We start from the raw sequence: 21,513 nt of genomic DNA, 5'->3' as shown, positions 1-21,513 counted from the left end.
TTACGTCTGTCATAATTAACTAAATGAGCGTATTCTGCATGGGCTCATATAAATGAGAATGAGTGCTACAGTCATGAAATAGCCATCTGAGTTTTATCGATGCAACCTTTGGTGCCTTTTATTTACAATCGCCCGACTTTCTTGACGGATAATCTAGTTGTCCAATCATACCAAAGGTCAGGATTTCGTGGCCAATTGCGTTGCTCTATGGGCGGGACTTACTTCATGTATCATCACCATCCCATGGACTGACTTGTTTGTTGTCGAGCAAGATGGAGTTCCTTTTGGGAAATCCTTACAGTACCCCTGTGGGGCATTGCATTGGTATGTAACCAGATGTTTAGTGAACTAGACCGCGTGAAGATAGATGTAAATGTCGGGAAAATGTATCTGTTTTATGCGATAGTCGTTTAGGGGCTTGCTACCGTTAGCATGCTAACGTCTCTGAATGAGTTCTCTAGAGCTGGAAAGCCACCGTTAGCCGCCTAGCTAACTAGTAGTAACGTTAACATTCAGTGTCATTGTGCTAGCAACATTGTTAACAAACTACAGGTCGGTTTTCTGTCATTGCCAATTCTTAGGTCAGTGCGAAAAGCATTAATGAGTATAATTAGTTGTATCTGAAATGATGAGTAATAGCTAAGTTAGCTAACAGTCAGCTAGCCATCGGTCATCGTCATGCAATCGGTCTGCTGTGTTTTACTGAGACCACCTTAGGTAATTTTCTCAACTAATCTCCCGTGTCTTGCAGAGAGAGCCACTGATGGCTCTCTGCAAAGTGAAGACTGGACCCTTAACATGGAAATATGTGACATCATCAATGAAACAGAGGATGGGTGAGTACCCAAGGAAAATCAATCAATATCTACATCTGTCATTGATTAACTCTCTTATTTGCATTAGTTGAATTCTGTCTTCCTTTTCCCTGTGCTGTTTACATGAGGTTAAGGCACACACAATTGTAATCAGTCCATTTCTCCTTCCCCAGTGTCATACTAAGAGAAGAAGCCTAGCTCTGGCTGTGTGAGGTGGATTTATGCAAGGCCTCATTGCTTATCTCATCCCTCCATTAACCTTGTGCTGTATATTCAAGCTCTGTGTGTGAAGTCCAGGTCTTGTTTGATTAGCCGGTCGTAAACTGGCTCAGGTGGGTCTAGCCTACTGCAGTGTACTGTGTGTCAGCAGGCTATAAAAAGAGGTCAGACTTTTTTCTTCTCTCTGGAGAATGCAATGGGTGCCATACGCCCACTGCTGTGAGGCTGATTTGGACTTTCTGTAGCCGTCAAAGAATTCAAAAGTAATTTATCACGTCTCTAGAGTCACATTGTCAATGAAGAGATTGTGAAAAGTAAAAGAATCGTTGACGGAATCATGTGCCTGCGCTTGGTATTCCTCCCAGTTTTTGCACTTGTGCCCATCATCCTGTCAGTGCCATTCAAAAGGCCCCTTCAAGCCCTCGGTCATTAAGTCCTTGGTAATTGTGTTAGTTCTGCTATGAATGACTTGCCACTCCATTTAAGGGTGGTGTGTATAGTGTACAATGTTATCCTTTAATGTGTGCTTTTACTTGTGTTTATGTGTGTGCAGGCCAAAGGACGCCATTAGAGCAGTGAAGAAGAGACTGAATGGCAACAGGAACTATAGAGAAGTGATGCTGGCTTTAACGGTGAGCCAGAAGTGGGCAAGAGAAGGGCAGCTGCACTGTATTTAGTTGTTTAATATTAAAAGCATCCATGTTGTCTAGTTTTCCTTTTACCTCTCACATAATGTAAACTTATTTCGAGCAAAACACTTGTGGGCACTTGATTGTATCACATAATATGCATGCATTTGCAATCCAAAGCATCATGCCCGTTCCATCTCTACCTTGAATGTGCCTTCATCAGAGTTTGCCTCACATTAATTCTTCTCTGCATCCGTCAGGTCCTGGAGACGTGCGTTAAGAACTGCGGCCATCGTTTTCATGCTTTGGTCACCAGCAGGGACTTTGTTGATGGTGTGCTTGTTAAAGTCATCTCCCCTAAAAACAACCCGCCTACGATCGTTCAAGATAAGGTGCTCGCCCTGATTCAGGTAAGATAGCGGTAGTGCAAGTACTCCTTTTACATTTTCTGTTTTAATGCTGTATATCAGTGTGAGGGTTTGCAGCGTAGTTTTTTTTAAGTGTGTGTGGCTGTGCAACAGTCCAGAAGGTGTGCTGTCCACCCCAGGCAGAACATCGGGTAAAGCACAGTGTCTCCAGGGCTTCAGCCAGGAGCAGCTCCAGTTACCTGGCACAGCTCGGGTAACCCTTCAGGGCTCATGTGGGCCGCTCTTATTTCCACCAGGGAAACCATGTGACTCAAGCTTACAGCATGGATCCAGGGAGGGACGGGCATCCAGTATCTATGAGGGAGAGGGGAGAATCTAATTGCTTCTCATTTGTTTAGTCATTAGCCAAACAAGTTTGTGAGAGGAGGGTGAGCTGGGAACACTGTGTGGGAAAACATACTGAAGAACACTACCTTCACACAACAGCAAGAGCATTGTTGACATGTCTTTCAGCAGGATGGATAAGAGCCACCTGTCTCATCTCCCTTGTGTGTACCTTGTAGTTGATGAAAGCGAGCATGTGTGTTCAGTTAATAGTCAGTTAATTCTATTGGTTTTGCATTGGCTTTATGCTGTTTTCAGACACACTTCAACCAAAGTGAGGGAACCACTTTGGAAATATGCATCTCAGATCAAACTGGTTGAAGTGTAAAACACTTCTGGATCAAGCGCTCCCTCAAAGTACTTGTCCGCTCGTCTTCTAAAAGTGTGTGATGTGGTTGAGCTGTCGTAATGGCCCAGTTTAGCTTCAGCAGGTCCGCTGCGGAGAGAGAGGAGCCAAGAGCTTTGTGGTTTGCTGACTGAATGTATTCAAGGCAGACAAACAGAAATGATCAGAGAACAGGCCGCTGTTAGTATTCTGATGTCCTTGCTTTGTTTGCTGTGTCAGCCTTCCCTTTACCCATTGTTTTGTTTTTTGTTTAGTCTCTCTCCATCTCCTTTCTTTTGACTCTTTTCTCACTCGTCCTATTCCAGGCATGGGCTGATGCATTCAGGAGCAGTCCTGACCTTACAGGCGTGGTCCAAATCTATGAGGAGCTGAAGAGGAAAGGCATCGAGTTCCCCAATGCAGAGCTGGACACCCTGTCACCTATACACACACCTCAGCGGGTGGGAGGCGTCATGCTAAGCAGCTTAAACGTGTTTCCGTGCAAAGACCAAGCACAGCGTGTTTGTCTTCCCAGGAAATCTGTCGCTGTCTACTATGTATTTTTTCTCTTTCTCTGTTGCTTCCAGGCAGCATCTGCTCCAGAGGGCGACTCCACCCTGCATAAGTACAGCACCACCACTACTCAGCCCACGCCACAAGCTGTCCCACCAGCCTACACCACCCCTCAGGTCCCTAACATTCATGCCTCTGGATCCATCAATCCTACGCCTGAACAGGTACGCTGTTGCTCCCGCCAACACACCGAACCTGAACGGTTGGTTGAAATGTGTACTTACCCTGTAGCAACCTGCACTTCCTTTAAAAGAAGCCGATGGTTCTCAACTCCACCGTTTTTGTCAGATGTTCCCCCACAATCCTGTCAAATGAACTCAAGAACCCCTTCATCCACACCACCAGTCATGGTGCTAATGCCTTCGAATTAATTGATTGCAAACTGGATGTTAGTGAACACCTTTAATAATGTAGAAACGGATATCAATGCAATATTTTTTCATACATTTGAACTGTCAGTGTAACTGTTGATTTGGTTAAGCTTGGAGTTGTTCCACTAGGAACTGGACTATTTAAATGACTATTTATCCAATGCTTTTAGCAAAGTTTCAAATATTTATTCATTACTTTTTGCCAACAATTTCAACAGTTTTTTCATTGCTTGTAACTCATTTCAAAAATGTATTTCTTGTTTTAGCTAAATATTTTCCTCTTTAACACCCTAAAAATTTAAATATATTCTTTAAATCACAATTTTCAGTTAAGTTGAACAATTAGTTTAGCTTTCCTTCGCTAAGTACCCCCTACAAGTAGCCCCAGTTGGGAATGACTGTCCTATAAGTAATACTATTGGCTGCAAATGTGTTTTTTTTAACACCAGTTTTCCCACTGATAAACTAACTGCGGGTTTTTTTAACTCTGACAGATTTGCCGGCTGCGCAGTGAGTTGGACATCGTTCGTGGAAACACTAAGGTGATGTCAGAGATGTTGACTGAGATGGTCCCCGGACAGGAGGATACTTCAGACTATGAGTTATTACAGGCAAGGAACCGTTTATGGGTGTGGTTGTGTGTGTGTGGGTGTGTACACTGGGTGTGTGTGAATTAATCCATATAAAAGATGAGTATTTTTATTCTTACACAGACAAAGCAGTAAGAAAGCCTGACATCACTCTGCATATGTGTATGTGCTTGTACTGTGTGCATGTGTGTGTTTAGGAGCTGAACAGGACTTGCAGAGCCATGCAGCAGAGGATAGTGGAGCTCATTTCCTGTGTGTCCAATGAGACGGTGACTGAGGAGCTGCTGCACGTCAACGATGACCTCAATAACATTTTCCTACGCTACGAAAGGTTAGAAACAAACACACAAAAGCAGGTGCAAGCTCATCTTTACCTCGACGTCGTTGCATGTTTGCACAGATTTGCTTAGGTACACTAATGATGAGTTCTTTTTAATTTCTCTCACATCTCTGGCTCAGGTATGAGAGGTTTAGGTCTGGGAGGTCCTCGGCTCAGAGCGTCAACAATGGGGTGAGTCAGCAGTTACTAACTCAGGTGGTGAGACGCCCAGTGTTTTCATCAGCGCTCGTGTTTTCTCATTCTCTGATGTTGGCACCTTTCAGTGTCAGTAATGTGGATCGCATGTTACATTGCCAGTCAGGCTTTGCAGTGTGTTTCAAGTGTCAGTGATTTACCAGATGTACATGCCTAATTAAACTGAAACCCAACAAAGACATGTTTGTATTTACTTTCATCATACGATGCAAAGCAAACATCATTATTCACAATTTTGTTTGTTCATTTTGTTCCGCACAGTCAGAGCAGGCCTGTTGCATTCAAGTCCTGTCCAGCAGGGGGAAATGCTGACTGGGACAATACAGTAGTCAGTCATTTCATTTTGGGAAGCACTGGAACTGAGCTGCTCGCATTTAGTGGTCCATGATTATTATTTTAAACTTCTGTCTTGATTTCGAGCCGGCTGTGAAGTTGCCAGTTTCACACCTGGGCAGGGTTTGCAGACCCTTTCGGCTAATTCTGGCATATTTACAGCGATGTTTATTAATAGGCACTGTCCCCCAGGGATTAAACTGAATACATGAATAAAAGTAAATGCCAGAATGAAATGCAATCAGCAATCCAGTCACAGCTGTGGAGCGGGCCAAGTGGTGGTGCTTTACGATTCGTCAGCCAAAAGACCCGAGAGCATTGTTGAAAGCCTCTTTTCAGCAACATGTGCAAGCCGTGGTTATTCTTTACTTCTGAATATCTGTTATCCATCATATCACTGTTTTCTCATCAGCTTCCATCGATCCTGCTTTGTCAGAGTTGTGCTGAAACACATTTCCTGCCTTGCAGAGTTTTAAATCTATCTGGCAAAAACAAAAAACAACCGAAGATCCAAATCTAGGCTGAGAGCAGCTTTTATCCAGTATTAACAAGCCCATGTACTGTGCATCACATGCCTGCAGCTGCTTACAGTAGGGACCTTTATTGCTTCATGCCTTTTCGTCAGTTTGACGTGAGGCAAAGTTGGCACATCCTTACCTCTTCATTGGGTTTCCAGTTTTATTCAGGCATGATGTAGCTTCCATAGTTATCATGCCATTGCATTGTGTCCCTGCACAGGCATGTTAATGGTATTCACTGTGTCTTCCTTTCTGTTCTTTTCTGTTCTTCTGTTTCTGTGGCTAGCTGAGACAGGCAAGTATGAAAATATTGTCCACCTCCGTAAATGACCAGTGTCACCACACAGCAGCTTTTGAAACATGGCTAAATGATATGGGCCCCTTTCTCCACCAGTAGCTGTCACCCCATATGGCATGTTTTGACTATGCAGCCCCCAACAGGCAGTGATGTGATGGACCCAGAGGTAGACGGACAATGACCCGTTTGCATTATCTCAAGCGGTTTGGGATTTGCAAAACTGTCTTGATATACGAACTCCTCCAGCCCAAAGACTCAGCCTCCCCTCCTCCCTCCTTGTTGTATTTCTACCTTCTTAAGGGGATAGTTTTGTCTTTTTGGATAAGTAGCGCTTTAATAGTTAGTGACAACACTATCAAAATCGATGTGAAGTTTGTTTCCTCTAGATGAATGCTTTTAAAATCTAAATATGTGGGCCTGATGTAGAGCAATATTCTTTGCAAACCCCTTAAGAAACAGTTTTTCAGAAAGTGACTTTAATTTCCCTTCTCTCCTCAGTTACAGACATTCTCATGCGCTCCTGAAGCTAACCGACACGTTTTACAAGATCGCGCTTAGAATGCACCGTGCCTTCATTTTTTATTTCCACCACAAAGTTTTTTTCTTCTTTTCCCCCTCCATACTTGTCATACACAGTCAAGGAACGATATACTGTTATAACCCTGCCTTTCCTTAGCCTCCCACAAAAGGATTTGTTTTGCTGCTCATGAGCCAGAAACCCTAAATCCTCCTCTCAGCTCCCGCCTGAAACGAGAGCTTCAGCGCGTCTCCTCAATTCTTTCTCGCCAGGTCCTGAGCGAGGCTACGGAGGACAACCTCATAGACCTCGGCCCGGGCTCCCCGGCGGTGGTCAGCAACATGCCGAACGCAGCCCCAACCAGCCTGCCCCCTGTCCTCACAGCCCCCGCGGGAAGGCCCTCCTCCCCGGCCACCCTGGCCTCCCGCCTGGCTGGTCTCGGTATGCACACACTACCTCTGACATTAGCTGAGTGTTTTCATGTTCTTCTTCTGATGCAACATCATGCAAATACAATTACAAGGCAGATTCGAGGGGTCGGTTTATGTCACGAGCATTCGCTTACATTACTGGATCAAAGGAACAGTTCCACATGTTCCGCTTTCTTCCAAGAGTTAGATGAGAAGATCGATCACAATTCTCATGCCTATGTGTTAGTGTGTAGTCAGCTGAAGCCTAGTTTAGCATAAAGACTGGACACAGGGAGAAAGAACCAGCCGGGGTCTGTCCGAAGTTCAACTGTGAGAAAACAAAAGTGCACCTGGCTGCTGGTTGCCAAGAAATAGATCCAGAGATACAGCCTGGTAATTGCTAAGCGTTAGAGGAGTTGGCATGCATGCGTTTGAACTTTAGACATAGCCAGGCTAGATGTTTCCCCACGCTTCCAGTCTGTATGCTAAGCTAATCCCTACTCGAGGCCCATAGTTAATGCACAGGTATCATTGTGGTGTTGATTTTCTCCTCAGGGCAGCAGAATGAATAAGTCATTCCAAAACAGTTGAACTCTTGCTTTAATCAGTGCACTTGCACCACTACAGATTGTTATAAACCTCAGCTCTGCCAGTAGTTGCTTGAAGATTTTGACATACCTGCAAAGCCTCTGTAGAAAATGTGAAAATAGACACTTTTCCATCAGCTTTGCAGCTCACGCAGAATTCTGTTTCATGTTGCAGGGCCACCTGACATTCACGTGTGTTTTTTCCCCTCTAGACATGGGTGCAGACAGCGTGAGCAGCACCTTGAGCTCTCTGTCTAGCTGTAAGCCCCCTCCCTCCCAGGATGACTTTGATGTGTTTGCTCAAACCAGGACCGGAGCTCTGCCTGAACCAGCGCGCAGGATGTAAGGATGCCTCGTTGATTCTGCTCTACCTTCACCTTTAGGCTTCAAAATGTACCGTTCCTGTCGTTTTGAGGACGCTTGATTAATGAAGAGTCAATGATAGTCTTGTTTTGTTTCACTGAATTGACTAATCGTTTCAGCTCTGGTCAGACTTTGAATTAAAAAAAAAAAACAGGCAAAATGACGACCCAACAGTATCTCTGTGTAAAGACTCATGTCTACGTCTTGCCTCAGCTCTACTGCAGATGACAGCACTGCCACCGGCAGCCTCCCCCCCACCCTGGATGTCCTACAGCCAGCTGCAGCAGCGGTAAGTTTTTAGGTCCAGTACGGATCATTTTGGAGCGTGTGTTGAGCTGCACCGCGACGATGCAGACGTTTTCCCCCTGTGCTTTTTAACCCGTGCTGCTGGATGCTACTAATCGCTCAGTTAGTCAGCGCAGAGCAGAAACAGCTTCCAGCTTGTCCTGAAGCGTTTGTGCGTTTGCAGTTTTAACAGCAGTGTCTCAGGTGTTCAGCGCTGCCCATTCTTGGCTGTTTTTCACGCATTACTAACAAGACTGATACATTTTGTGTGTGAGTTGTTTGTGTGGAGCCTTGTTAGAACCCTGTTTTCACACTATTGAACTGTCAAGCAGGACAGGGAATGAATGCCAGCCAGATGTTTCTAAAAGGTTTGTTTCATGTTTTATGTGACCCACTCATCCAAAGAGAGGAACGCTGAAGAGTCTGAAAGCTGCACTCCTAACATGCCTGGTGTGAATGTGCTCTGTGGGCTGTTGGCTGTGTAAGATGACCAGCTGTTACTGGCTGAAGCGACCCGCTGTGCTGTCAGACATTACGCTGCTTGCTGCGTTCACCTTCACCAGCTTAACTTTAACCAGCCTGTGCGGCGTGCTCGGCGCTCTGCTGCATATTCATGCGACCCCTTGTGGTTAGCACCAGTGTGTGTGATGTTTGCCACGCCATCCACAAACATTGATTTCCATTTCTTTATTTTTTTCCCTCACAAAATACTGTATTAAGTTGCATTTGAGTTGACCCTGAAGTTCATTTAAGTTATATTTTTGTTTTGTTTGGGGCTGGATTTTTTGTTTTTTTTTCTGTTGTGGCACCTGTGGCGGTCTTGATGCTGCCCCGTAGGGTGTCGGAGGTCAGTCCTCTGTCATGGATGACATAGAGGAGTGGCTGTGTACTGATGTGGTGAGCCCATCATGATTTTTATTTCTGCCTGCAGTTCTCTTTCCCTCTCCCTTTCTCTTTCCTTTTCAGCTGTCTTTTATCCCCTCATCTCATATCTCATTTTTCTCATTTAAAGCCAGACCACATATTTCTCTCACGTTTCCTCACTTTCCGATCTATCACATATTAATAGTTCACCTTAAGTTACTAACAGTGTGCTGTGGGGACAAACTAATTTTGTCAGTATTGTGACAAAATTCTGTAAAATGGGCATGAGGTTTTGAATGCAGATGTGTGTTTCTGCACACAGTTTGAGATCATGCTTTCTCAGCAGCAGTGGACACACTGTCAGCTGTCTCTGATCAGGTTGTAGTCTGCAACTAAAACATCTCAGCGGATGTTCTGGTTTGTAAATCGCTGCACCTGTCTGCCCTCAGCTCTGACAGCCAGGGATAAAGTTTCTTCTACTGTGTGAGATTTTTAGTTGTAGCTGTACCTTTGTTGCCCCATCTAAGCCAAATTATAACCAAAACCTATAACTCACCAAATCCTGTATAAGTTAACTTTTTCTTTCTTTGGAAAAGGGGAGAAAAGTGGGTGTAATTTTGTGTTAAAGCATTACAACACTCCATGCTCATTTTGCACAACTTTATGAGGCTGTGTTGCCTTGGTAATATCCAGCTGTTTTGGTTGGGAAACAGCTGGTGGATTTGTTGTGGTGCTCACAGTATTTCCTACAACTCTGATTCCAAAGAAGTTGGGACGCTGTCTAACACATGAATAAAAAAGAGTGTGATCATTTGCTAAAACTTTTTGACATATACTTAATAGAAAACACTGCAAAAACAATATATTTCATGTTTTACTTCTTTTATTTTTCGTAAATATATGATTATTTTGACGCTGATGCAGCAGCATGTTTGAAGCAAATTCAGACACTTTTGTCAGTAAACACAGTTCAGCTGCAAGTCCATTTTTATATAGGTTTTATGCAGCGTCCCAATCAGAATTATTGTCAGTGGAAATGCACGATATGATATATAAAATCCAAAGTTATTTGCCCAATTGTGGGTGAGTGGAGATGAGAGGTAAGTGGCTCCTTGTTGTGTGATAAAAACAGTGGTGAGTGAGTGTGTGAGGAATGCTCGTGGTGCTGTTGTGGGTGGTTTGCACAGGATCTGAATTGGACTTGTTGTTTGCAGTGGATTCAGTTTTGCAGAGTCAACTCCCAGGCGTGACATTGTTTTCCTTTTTTTTTCCCAACAGAAAGGAGATGAAGGTGAGGAAGGCGTGACGAGCGAAGGTAGGAAAACATAAATCTCCTTTGCCCCTTACTTTCCAGCCACATTTTGACCACGCCTCCTCTCTGATTCCACGTTCCTTTGATCTGATGCTTCCAGAGTTTGACAAGTTCCTGGAGGAGAGAGCCAAAGCTGCAGAGATGGCCCCCAGCCTACCGTCGCCCCCCAGTGGCGAACCGGGGGCAGCGCAGGGAACCCCCGGCCGCAAGAAGCCGGACCGGCCGGAGGACGCTTTGCTCGCCATGTAGACCTCCCACCTTCGCCCTTCAGATCCCCGGCCTAAGACCCGACCATCCGAGCAGCATCACCCGAGGACAGACTGACCTGACACTAAAACACATCCACCTCCGCTCTTACTCATCACAACACTACTCAGATTCACACTACAGAGATTTCTACATGCTCTCCTTGTAAAAAGGGAATTATTCATGTTTTCCGTTCATTTCTCACAAGAAAGGGAAAACCAAACAAATGGCCCGTTTTGATACGATGAATCTCACCGGCACGATGACCAGTGTCAGAGACTGTGAGGCAGCCTGCTTTTACCTTCTTCTTTCACGTGTGAAGAGTCTCCCTCCGCCTGTCGTGGACTGCAGAGCTTCATGTTGCAGCTAATCCTAAAAATAGAGTTTTATAAAAGAGGCGTCCTGCTGTTCTTGGCATTTGTAGCAAATCGGTTTTCTTACCCAAGCCCTTAAAGCATGCATTAACGCCACCGAGCTCGACCATCTCAGTTTTTACAATTAAAGAAACCCCCAGCAGAAAGCGTTCGGGTTGTTACTGCGGGAACGGCCGCCGCAGGCAGAGGCGGCGAGGACATTGCTTTGTTTTGGTATTTGTTTGTGTCAGTCCCTTTGCAAGTCACTCTGAGTTGTAAATCTGTAAATGACAAATGTCAGTTTATTGGTCGTGTGTATATTTAAGATACATATGTATGAAAGAGATGTTGATTTAATGTAGATTTTTGAAGAGGGGTTTATCTTTGCAGCTGCTCTGACGACAGGGATGTACCTCACTGGGGTTTTTCACTAGAGAAGGGAGCGCTTATACATCTGATCATTTACAGAGAAGAAGAAGGGCATTTAGTTTTTGTGATTGGCATAATTGCGCACCGCACCGACAAACCCTCCTCTGAGTCACATGCTGTACATTTCTCTTTGGCAGACTTAATCGCAGTACTTTGATGATATGTTGGTCACAAGAGATTATTTTGCTGGGATTTTATTCGCCTGAAGCTGCTGTCTAGTTGTAGTTTTAATTCCATCTGCTGAAAAATACTAATTACTCTCGTTTATGGAAGCATCCTCAAACTGAATCCTTTTGTGTAATGAATTTACATGGGTTGAGTTCACAGGGAGCCCTAATGTTGTTTCCCAGTGAGAACTGGTCTTACTGGTCGCTGAAGAGACGCCGTTTAGCTCCTTCCTTGAGTCGATCGTGCTGTATGATTCCTGCTCTGAAACCGAGGACCAAATTCTTCTTCTCTCCTCCAGACGTGAGAGATTCTGGATAATTGGGTTGCTCGCACATGACCCGCTCCTCCAGAATCCGCAGCCTCGCGTCCGGGGATGTAATGAGAATTCGGCGTCGCACCGCAGAAGCCGCTTGCACATTATCGCCGTGCATTTCCCCCCACCGCCCGTCGTCATGCCGACGCCTTAAAAGGCCCGACCTTTTCGCCGTGACATTTGTTTTCAGAAATGAGCCGGCTGCAGACGTTAGCGCTACAAATGAGACATTTCGCTCCTCTGACAATAACAAACGCAACGCGTTACACGATCACAACAAGCTTAAAACGAGCACGCACTTTGGCAGCCGCGTCACCTTTCAACTCGTACTGTAAATCACTTGACACTTAACCTGATGTAATTAATGAGAGCTGTTCAGAAAATATTTGAGACTAGAATTAATTTATTCAGCACTGTTTTTGTTTTGTTCAGATCAGTATTTTAAATCATTTTATTGTGGGGGAAATGGGAAATGAGCTATGTTTAGGGACAGAGTGAGAAATCCTCATGATGGTGTCTGTTTTAGCGTTCCTGGCTTTTGTTTATGGAGTTCAAACTTTCCCTTTTATACATTGCTGCTGGCTAATGTTATCTCATTTGTCGAGGTTTATCGGTTATCTGGATATCCTCATTGGCTGAACGTGTCCATGCGCTCAAAGCGTGGACGCGGTTTGTGAGGGCAGTCGTAGCTGGAAGAGAATCACACCATTTGTCTCATGAAGGATACACGTTTTGTTCGCTCTTAATCTTCTGGACTGACTAGCACACGACAGCAACAGACATCATTAACTTACTTTGGACACTTTAGACAAAGCATCGACATTGCACATTTTGAAAGGGAAACCTCATTTCTGCTCCTGGTTCCTTGTTTTAGTGTTCAACTTGTGTGTGCGTGTGTGTGTCAGCTGTTCTGTAACACAGAAATGTTTTATCTCAGTTGATTGGGGGCAAGAAAAAAAAAACATAGCCTCCAAATGTATGTTCAAAAGAAACCATGTCATTACCCTGTTTGATGGCGGCCTGGATCGGCCTGGTGTGTATCGGCAACGTGCACCTGAAGCACGTCAGACCTGTTTCTGCAGAGCAACAATACGTTTCTTTGTGCGTCTCGGGGTGATATGAGAGGAGATGCTGATAAGGGAGGCTGTGCTGTGTGGATGCCACTTTCCTGGGTTGCCTCATCTCATTTCTCTTTGTGTTGTTTGACTTCTGCATGAACTCTAATAAAACATTAGCAGTGTGTCCGCGTCTGTCTTCATTTTGTCGCCTAGAATCAGATATTTCCATAATTTGCAACATGCCACCACCGCTGCAGTGCTCTCCTTGGCAGACCATCCTCAGATGGTAAAAGCTGCGGCTGACCTGTAGTAAACCCTTTCCATTAACCTTACCCACCCACCCCCTCCTCACTCTGGAGGCCTGTGGGCCCCACACCAGGGGCTTCCCCATTGGTCGCCGGGGATCGCCTCATCCCGCAACGTGGCCCCTCACGTTGCGCCTCGGACACTGGAGCGTTTTTCCCGGTCAAAAAGAAAGAGGGGTGTGTCTGTCGGACAGCGGACTGCAACGCGGCAGCACACAGGATCCACGTTTGACTCAACATGTGCTGGTTTTGAATGAGTGGCCACCTCACAGGGGATTTCTCTTAAAAGAGGTAAACGCTTTTATGTTTTCAGGGTTGCAGCTGAGAGGAAATGTGATTCAAGCCAGTCTTTACTTTGTGCACTTGTGTTCAGCTGTTTCAGGATGTGTTTTAGGTCACTGCAAGTGTTCAGATATGGTCCTGATTCAGGAAACCTTTTCTAACATTAGCTGAGGTACCACGTGCTGCTTGTTGTTGTAAGATTGTGCAATGTTACTGTTTGTGTGAAAACATGCTTCTACAGTTTCTCCTAGAAGGTATTTGTTATTAGTGACTCAGCACTGCCCCTTCAAATCAAAACTAACCACATTATTTAGGTCATATTTTGTCAAGCATCACATCACGTCACTCCCAGCTGGAGCGCACTGAGCTGTTGGTTCTGTGGGGAGCAGAAATATAAAGGATCCACTCTGGTGTTTGTGACTCTCCTCCTCACAGGCACGCAGTGAGCACACCCTGGTGGCCGGACTACGGCGCTGACGGCACACGTGTCAGAGGTCAGACTGAGTGGAAAAGGATTAGAAATTCATCATCCGATCACTCGAAGCCCTCAGCGAGTTTGAATCTTCAGCGCAAAGCAGCGTGAACCTGCTGTCCAAGAACGAGAGCCTGCACAGGACCCCCTGGATCCTCCTCCACATGTGCCCAGTGAGAGTGGACGTGCCGCCCAGAGCTGTGGTGCATTGTAGTTGCATTGCATGTGAAGATAACGCAGTGCAATGGATCTGCTTTGCAGCACAGAACTTGGTCAAATAACAACTCACCACTTCAACAAATGCGTTCTCACGCAGTAACATCAAAACTGTAATCACTGGTGGAATGAGGGAATACACACGTTCACCCACATACTGTTACAGCTTTTAGATTATTATTACAGCTATTTATTATGTACTGAATAGAAATGATGTCAATAGATGCAAGCCAGAGATGCAAGCCAGAGATGTCCTCTCTTAATGTGAAGGCCACCAGAGCATCCCTACATTTATTAGATTCTGTCTGGATATGGATCATCTGAAGCTGTTTAACTTTCCCTTGGATTCCAGTTTTTCAGATGCATCAGGAGCAGATATGTCACACTTCTTCAATCATAATAGCAATCAGAATATATTTTGTTTTATCTAGTGTAAGGTGTTTGTTGCTCTTACCTGTATATGTAGCACCAGTGGTTTCAAGTGATGAACACATTAATACACCATTAATTATAATCCAGTTATATAATAAAAGGATTTTGAAATGGACTATTCTGCATCATGAGTATTTTTACTTTTTGTACTTTAAGTAAATTTTGGTGTTAATGCTTGAATGCATGGCTTTTACCTGTAGCAGAGTATTTACACTCTGCTGTACTGATCTGAGATCTGAGCACTTCTTCCACCGCCGCCATTTTTAAGCTTAAAACCTCCAATATGGCAGCATGTGCCCCTCTTATATTACACGACATCGCACGCCTTACTGTTGTTTGTTTAGTTCATGTCTTCAGAGTTCTGTGCAGGCTTTGGCTGCAGCTGCTATCGAGCCGGGGTTCAGAGGGTCAGATCGGGACCCTGTAGTGTATGAAACACTTAACATTTCCTGAAACGTTACCACAGGTGAAGTGTTTATCAAACTGACACATTTAAACAGATATCTGGCAGATTTCTGATTTCTATTTTCATTTGAATGTCAAGCCCTTTCCTTTATTAAATTGCCTATTTTCCATTTTCTGTGGGAAAAAAAAAAACAAAGGCCCTTCTGGTCACCTCCAGTCAGCCACGTCTCTCGCACTCCTGGCAGGGACGTCCTTCTAACGGTCCAATGTAAACACGTCTCTGCCATTGATTGACATGCTGTGTTGATTTTCTCATTACTGATACACACACACACACTTTTAAGCCATTTAAAAATAATAGCATATTCCAGCCTTAAAGTGCTGGCAAAGGGCACAGATGTGTGTGTGTGTGTGTGTGTCAAAGTCCTCAGGCTATTTCACTGATCTTCATTAGCTGGTAGCTCATACTGCTACTGCTGTCTTTCCAGTGCAGGTCACACACTGGAAACAGGACACAGTTAAGATCAGAGAAACTGCGCTCACACACTGGAGAGATCTGCACTCGCCGTAATCCTCACCACAGCCTCAGCGAGGTCCAACCGCTAAACAAGCACTCAAGATCAAATGACCTATTTGTGTTTATGATTTACTTTATATTAACGTTGCAGATCAGCGGTTTCCCAATTTCTGCTGCCTGCGATCCCGCTGCTTCCTGCCCCTGAGCTGCTCATTTTACCCGGCAGCACGCGCGTAATGAAGTCCCAAACAAATTCACACACCTGCAAATGAGAAATATCATTGTGGAGGTAATTATAAACAACTGGCCGAAGATGTTAGAAGGATTAACTGTGACTGGAACAAAGGGGGGGCTGCATTTAGAGCCGTCGTTTAATAGAGGCCATTGACTGGGACACCGTGCCAGTGGCTCCACTTCCATATATTCACTGACAACATAATATGTGCATTGACTTTTCGGGCCTGAGTGGCGCTTTCTCTTTAGCTGCCTCAGAAGACCCCCGGAGCCTCGGAGCACTTTATGCTAAGTTAATTTACCCAAATATATCCGCGGTGTCATGGCAGCGGCGGCAGCGGCCCCCGCCATTCAACATCAACAACTTTGTTAATGGAAACTTGCTGATCCATAAACGTTTGTGCCGCCGCAGACGTTTGCTGGGGGGCAGTTCACATATGAATGTTAAAAACCCACAGATCGATGAGGGGCATTTGCAAAGGAGGCATAAGGTGTGTTTAATTATAATTGCGTCACGGAGGGGGATGTGTGTGTGCGTGTGTGTGTGTGTGTGTGTGTGTGCTGGGGGAGACTGAGGTAGGGGCCTCTGTATTTAAATAGGGTCACATCTCGGCCTCACCTTGCAAGTGTTATGCTATATTAAATGCCACTCATGTTAAGTGCGTTGAAACCCTCCTCTGATGTAGTCAAGACATAATATAAAGGTTAAATTGAAAAATGTCCCTTCAACGGCACAGCAACGCGCCATGATTGATCTCCCTTGTACGGGCAGGAAATGTTAGGCGCACCTCTGTTTCGTTAGGCCTCCTCTAAGTGTGCGGATACAATGTGTTACGATAAGGAGTGACTGGATTAGAATTTAAGTGTCAGTCAATCAGGATTTCAAAAGGTCAATGAAAAAATTAGCCAGATGTGGGCAGAAAGCGGGTGTGAAGCGACGGTGCTCAGTCAGAGGGGACCATTTTTCTACAGCGCAGCAGCCGCAGAGGGAAAAGCAACGGTGTTAGTACTAAAATAAACGATGGCTCTGCTCTGTTCAGAGGACAATGCCGGCTTTTCCACACTGAAAACTGATTCTAAGCAGTTTTTGCATGCACACTAAATACAAGCGATCATGCTACTGATGGACACTGTTCTCCCACAATGCAGTGCACAAAGGAAGTGGAGGAGTTACTCGGCTAAGGGAAAAAAAATGATTTAGAAAGTTAATTAAAAAGGGTATTAAACCTTATAAAAAAGGACTAACTGTGTTGCAGTTCCATGCTTCATGCTGTTTTATACAGTATTTACCAACGTATATAGGAATAATTGTTTTTTGCAGTTAGTATACAAGAAATCTGGAAGAAAACAGGAAATGATGCAAGACGTGCTCTGTGCAAGGGCAGTCAAAGTGTGACTTAAACTTAATTTTACCTTTGTGCAAACCTGCTTAGCAGTGGTATATATTTTACATTAGGTACTATTCATTTAGATCAGTAAGCTTTGTTTTTCATAATAATAACTGCTCTCTGTTTAATGGAACTTGCAGTGACGCATTACAAAGTCACAGTGAGACTGTCTTCCAGCATTGCACATATTGTGTTGTACCACATTGTACCATTTTATTCTGCATAATATGACAATGTACAGATAGTATGGATTTTTTTTAGTATATTAACTGTTAAGACTGTATGGAATGAATACGTTTTATGGGTGTGGAACACGTCGGCAGTGAGCCAGCATGCACAGGACCCTGAAACTGAAGCAGCGAAATGGAATTCAGCCGTAATTCGTTTTATTATTTACACCTGCACTTTCCTTCCAGTGACAGGTCAAACTCTTCTCTGTGAAAAGGCCTGTGGAGACATGCAGGTGTCCCATCAAACCTCATAAACACAACTGCTTTAATCATCTGCTGATCGGTTCACGCGCTGAGTGTGTGTGGGTTGCAAAAAAAATCTTTACAATTAGCATTTTGTCTTTTCAACTGAAACAAAGACGGATGTCGAGCTGAAACGAGGCCAGTAATTATCTTTTTTTCTGTTGACGTTGTTCACAAAAAGTTCAAATGTCAAAGTCCGCCTCCTCTCAGAAATGTGTTTCCCTTATTGTTTCTTTACTCAGCTGTTTGAGTTAAAGTTTAGAAATGAAAATATTTGCATATTCATTAATCCTGCGTTTTTTAATGAGGGAGAAGGGATGAATGTGATTTTAGAATTGAAGATAGCTGACACGAAAATATTTGAACTTCCTTTTGTGTCAGACAAATGAAACATGTCTGGAGCCTGAAAAATCAAAGGTTTTTACCAAACTGTAAAGCTGAACTCTGACGTTTGTCCTGACAGTCACTAGAATGAGGAGAAGCAATACAACCAAATGTGGCATTAATCAGAAACCAATCAGAAATCACGCTCAGGTTGAACAGGCTGTATTTTCTGGCTGAATGACAGATTACAAGGTGAAACCACAAGATTCTGAATCGACCCTCCTTTCACTAAGAAAACCACCTGAACCTCTGATTTGATCTTATAAATCCGGCTTGTTTGGCCTAACTTGATTCTTAAAGCCACGTCACACGTGCGCTCACACCTCCTGTGTATATACATATAGAGAGTAGTGTAAGCCTAGTCTATGTCAGCACTGCACATACAGGATAACGGCAACACGAATGCTTCACTCTGCTGTTCTGTATTGTTCACATATTATCTTTTAGATGAACTCTTCGACGGCGTGACGCTCTCTGTTCCTGACTTTCTTGCATCTAGAATCCATCACACAGCACTGTACCTCTGTTCTTTGCTCCTCTTTTACATTTTCAAGTCAGTAAGACTCCTCTGGTGGACTTTCTCTTCTGTCTTTGGACGTCCTCACAGTGCTTCCCAGCATTGGACATGAACAACAATGAAGGAGGGAGTTCAGTCTCTGCTCTAAGCTCCTCTTACAGAGTCCAGAAGTGCAGGTTCAGGTGCTGGGGCTCCAGAACGTGTACGGGCGGCCCCGTGGGCCCTATGTGAACGGGCCCGTGGGAGGATCTGAGCCCAGGCAGGGGCGGATCCGGGGTGGACAGGATGTAGTCAATGCTAAACTTGATCTCTGACTCCGGTTTCCCCTGCTGGGTGGCGTTGGGGACGAGGTGGTTTTGCTGGGGGCGCGGCCTTGGCCTCTCTGGGTTCGAAGGGCAGACGGTGGAGTCGGGTTCAGGGCGGCGGGCTGCAGGTACGCGCTGATTGCTGTGGCTCTCCAAAGGGTGGAAAGGGATCTCTCCTGAATCACGGAAACCGATTTTCATGTTCCTCCTGCGCCGGCGACGCCGGAAATTTCCATTTTCAAAAAGGTCGAGCATGGATTCACAGCCGGTGGCGAAAGTCCAGTAGTTCCCTTTTCCTTTCTCGTTGCCCTCTGTCCGAGGAACCTGCGAGGAATATAAAAATACCTGATGATGATGATTATTAAAACAATTACACAACCAAGAAGACTCTACTACAAAGAGGACCAAAGGGGACACAGTGAAGCACCTTCACACCTGTCTGAATGCACAGAATGTGTTGTACCTTGATGAAGCAGCTGTTCAGAGACAGGTTGTGCCTGATGGAGTTCTGCCAGGCTCTCTGGTTGGAGCGGTAGTAAGGAAACCTCTTCATGATGAACTCGTAGATGCCCGACAGAGTGACCCGCTGCTCGGGGCTCTGCTGGATGGCCATGGCTATCAGAGCGATGTAGCTGCCACACAGACGCACACCTCAGTCAGGCGACAGCACATGATGATCAGCCCTTGTTGATATGCTCTTATTTCACCCTCAGACCACACTGCAGTGTGTGTGAAAACACTAACAATTGCATCTGATTCAAACCTAATATACAGAAAAGTAATGAAGTGTTATCTCTTCCCTTTGCTACACCCTGAACTTCAATGATGCAGGTGACAGAATGTAAAAGTTAACATAATCATCGTCGTTACAGCAAATGATCAGATATTTTATGTTCTATGTCGCTACATCAGACCTCTTATGAACAAACTGTAATAAGACAGAAATGTCTCATGTGCATGTAGAGCTGTTATCCTAAAATTAGGAAACATTATCAAGTATAAAGCTGTTAAACAATGTTAGGTGTGTCTCTCCTCCTCAGTGAGGAAGGAACGGAAGGTTTGGAATATCTTTACATTTCTTAACATCTAATAATGTGACAAAAGTCTATGAAAAAAAAAAAAGGAAAATCAACTGAATCTTAACAGAAAATGATCAACAACAAATGATGCATAAAAATGATGCAGCTGCCTGAACATGAGAGTCAACTGCAGCGATATCTAACTAAAAGTGAGGTTCATTTTGATGGTATATTTTAAAAGCTGTCGTACACTTTGTGCACGCAGGTTAAACTGAACCAGGTTGCTGTTAGAAATATTTTTGTTTCACCCAAACTGACAAACTTGACAATGAAGAAGAAAAAAAAAATCATGAGGAAAACAAAGTAAATTTTACTCTTACAGGAAAAATAAAAATGAGGAATCAACAGACATTAAAGGCCACATATCAGCAGGTCAAACTGAATTCCTGAAGGTGAGGAAACTGTTCGTACCTGTACGCTGGTCTGCACATCTTCTTCTCCTCGTCAGTGCTGGAGGAAGGGTATCCGTCTCCATCGTAGTTGAAGCAGTTGAAGGGGTAGTGGGAGCTGTCGAACATGTCTGCACCTCGAGGAGTGGGACGCGTGACCCGGAGTGTTCGGCTCCTCTGACTCTCCTGGCCAAAGCCCAGCAGCAACAGCCCGTCCTGCCGCTCCGCTCTGCCACCATGCTCTGCTCAGCCAGCTGACGCTCGCTCTGAGCTGTGCTGCTGACGGCCGCCTGCAGCCCCCCTCTGCCCCCTCCTCGTCCCAGCCGCTCTCCAGGAACGGGTGCAGGTCTCGAGGCTCGGGACCACCTCCCCCGAGCTCTCTGGGCTCCTCGTCTGCTCTCGTGCAGCTGCTCAAGTGTTTGCCTCGTCCACTTGAATGTCAGATTTGTCTTGTCACCAGGCTTTTTTTGAGGATGTCCAGGATGGTCTGCTGCACCTCATCTCTCAAACTAACCTATTTTAGTGCAGACAGCGCTTTAAACAAAAATGTTTACATGAAAGAAATGCTTAAAACACACCAAAAAAGGCTGAAATCATTGTCTTGGACATTTATTGACATGTTGTAGATGCTGTATCTGTGCAGGTTCTGGTTTTTATCTTAATCGTCTGTGTTTTTGCAAGTAAAACCTAATTCTTCCTACAGCTGTTAGATAAGTTCAGTGGATCAGACGGATGTTTTCTCTCTCAAGTGCAGAGTAAGAAGTCCAGCAAACAGGAAATAGTGAAGTTCAGTTCCCCGACACTGCTTTCAGCTAAGTGCTCTAGCTGTGAGGCTGAGCAGGAGGCTTTGTTCCTTTTTATTTTTTTGTATTTTCAACAGCATAGAGCAACTCTGCAGCAGAACCACAGATGTTCACCCCATGCATTCTTCTTCTTTGCACTTTGCCTAGGTTACCCACAATGCAACCCAACCGCCGACACTTTGGCGAGAGGTTCGGGTGTATCGTGCTGGCAGCGGCGAACGTAGCCTCAAACTGCCAGCCTCAAGCAGACATGACGTGGACGCTGCAGAGGCCTGGCGAGCTCAAGTCTTTTCTTTCATTTTTCCGTGGTTCAAACTCGTCTTCAGCACCAGCTCACACTGACTCAAGTGACATCACTTGAGGCGAGTTATCAGAGCGACCTCTGGAGCCTTGAAAGGCTTTATACAACTGTTATCACACACGCGGCGGCCCTCCCTGAGACCTGTAAA

At 44.8% G+C, this 21,513-nt stretch overlaps 2 protein-coding genes across 3 annotated transcripts; one reads left to right on the top strand and one right to left on the bottom strand.

The window, feature by feature from the left end:
* The first annotated feature begins 242 nt into the window (after positions 1–242).
* On the top strand, positions 243–13,039 carry tom1l2 (target of myb1 like 2 membrane trafficking protein). 2 transcript variants are annotated; one of them, XM_041962504.1, is made up of 15 exons: positions 243–324; positions 752–836; positions 1,588–1,666; positions 1,924–2,073; positions 3,067–3,201; positions 3,328–3,477; positions 4,179–4,295; positions 4,472–4,605; positions 4,734–4,785; positions 6,748–6,916; positions 7,685–7,814; positions 8,049–8,124; positions 8,958–9,017; positions 10,263–10,299; positions 10,397–13,039. In XM_041962504.1, exons 1-15 carry the CDS (start codon positions 273–275, stop codon positions 10,543–10,545), a joined length of 1,575 nt encoding a protein of 524 aa, XP_041818438.1. In that variant the 5' UTR covers positions 243–272; the 3' UTR covers positions 10,546–13,039. The 2 variants fall into 2 exon arrangements, with proteins under 2 accessions (XP_041818438.1, XP_041818440.1); XM_041962506.1 differs by lacking the exon at positions 8,958–9,017.
* A 4,266-nt stretch (positions 13,040–17,305) lies between these two features.
* Positions 17,306–20,559, bottom strand: foxl3 (forkhead box L3). Its single transcript, XM_041963111.1, has 3 exons — positions 20,284–20,559; positions 19,257–19,425; positions 17,306–19,117 (listed from the first exon to the last, which is right to left on the bottom strand). The coding sequence occupies exons 1-3, from the start codon at positions 20,388–20,390 to the stop codon at positions 18,644–18,646; spliced, it is 750 nt and encodes a 249-aa protein (XP_041819045.1). The 5' UTR covers positions 20,391–20,559; the 3' UTR covers positions 17,306–18,643.
* Between the last annotated feature and the right edge of the window lie 954 nt (positions 20,560–21,513).

This window comes from Chelmon rostratus, chromosome 21 (assembly GCF_017976325.1).
Source record: "Chelmon rostratus isolate fCheRos1 chromosome 21, fCheRos1.pri, whole genome shotgun sequence".
NCBI classification, from domain to species: domain Eukaryota; kingdom Metazoa; phylum Chordata; class Actinopteri; order Chaetodontiformes; family Chaetodontidae; genus Chelmon; species Chelmon rostratus.
This window is presented reverse-complemented; position numbering and strand designations above follow the sequence as displayed.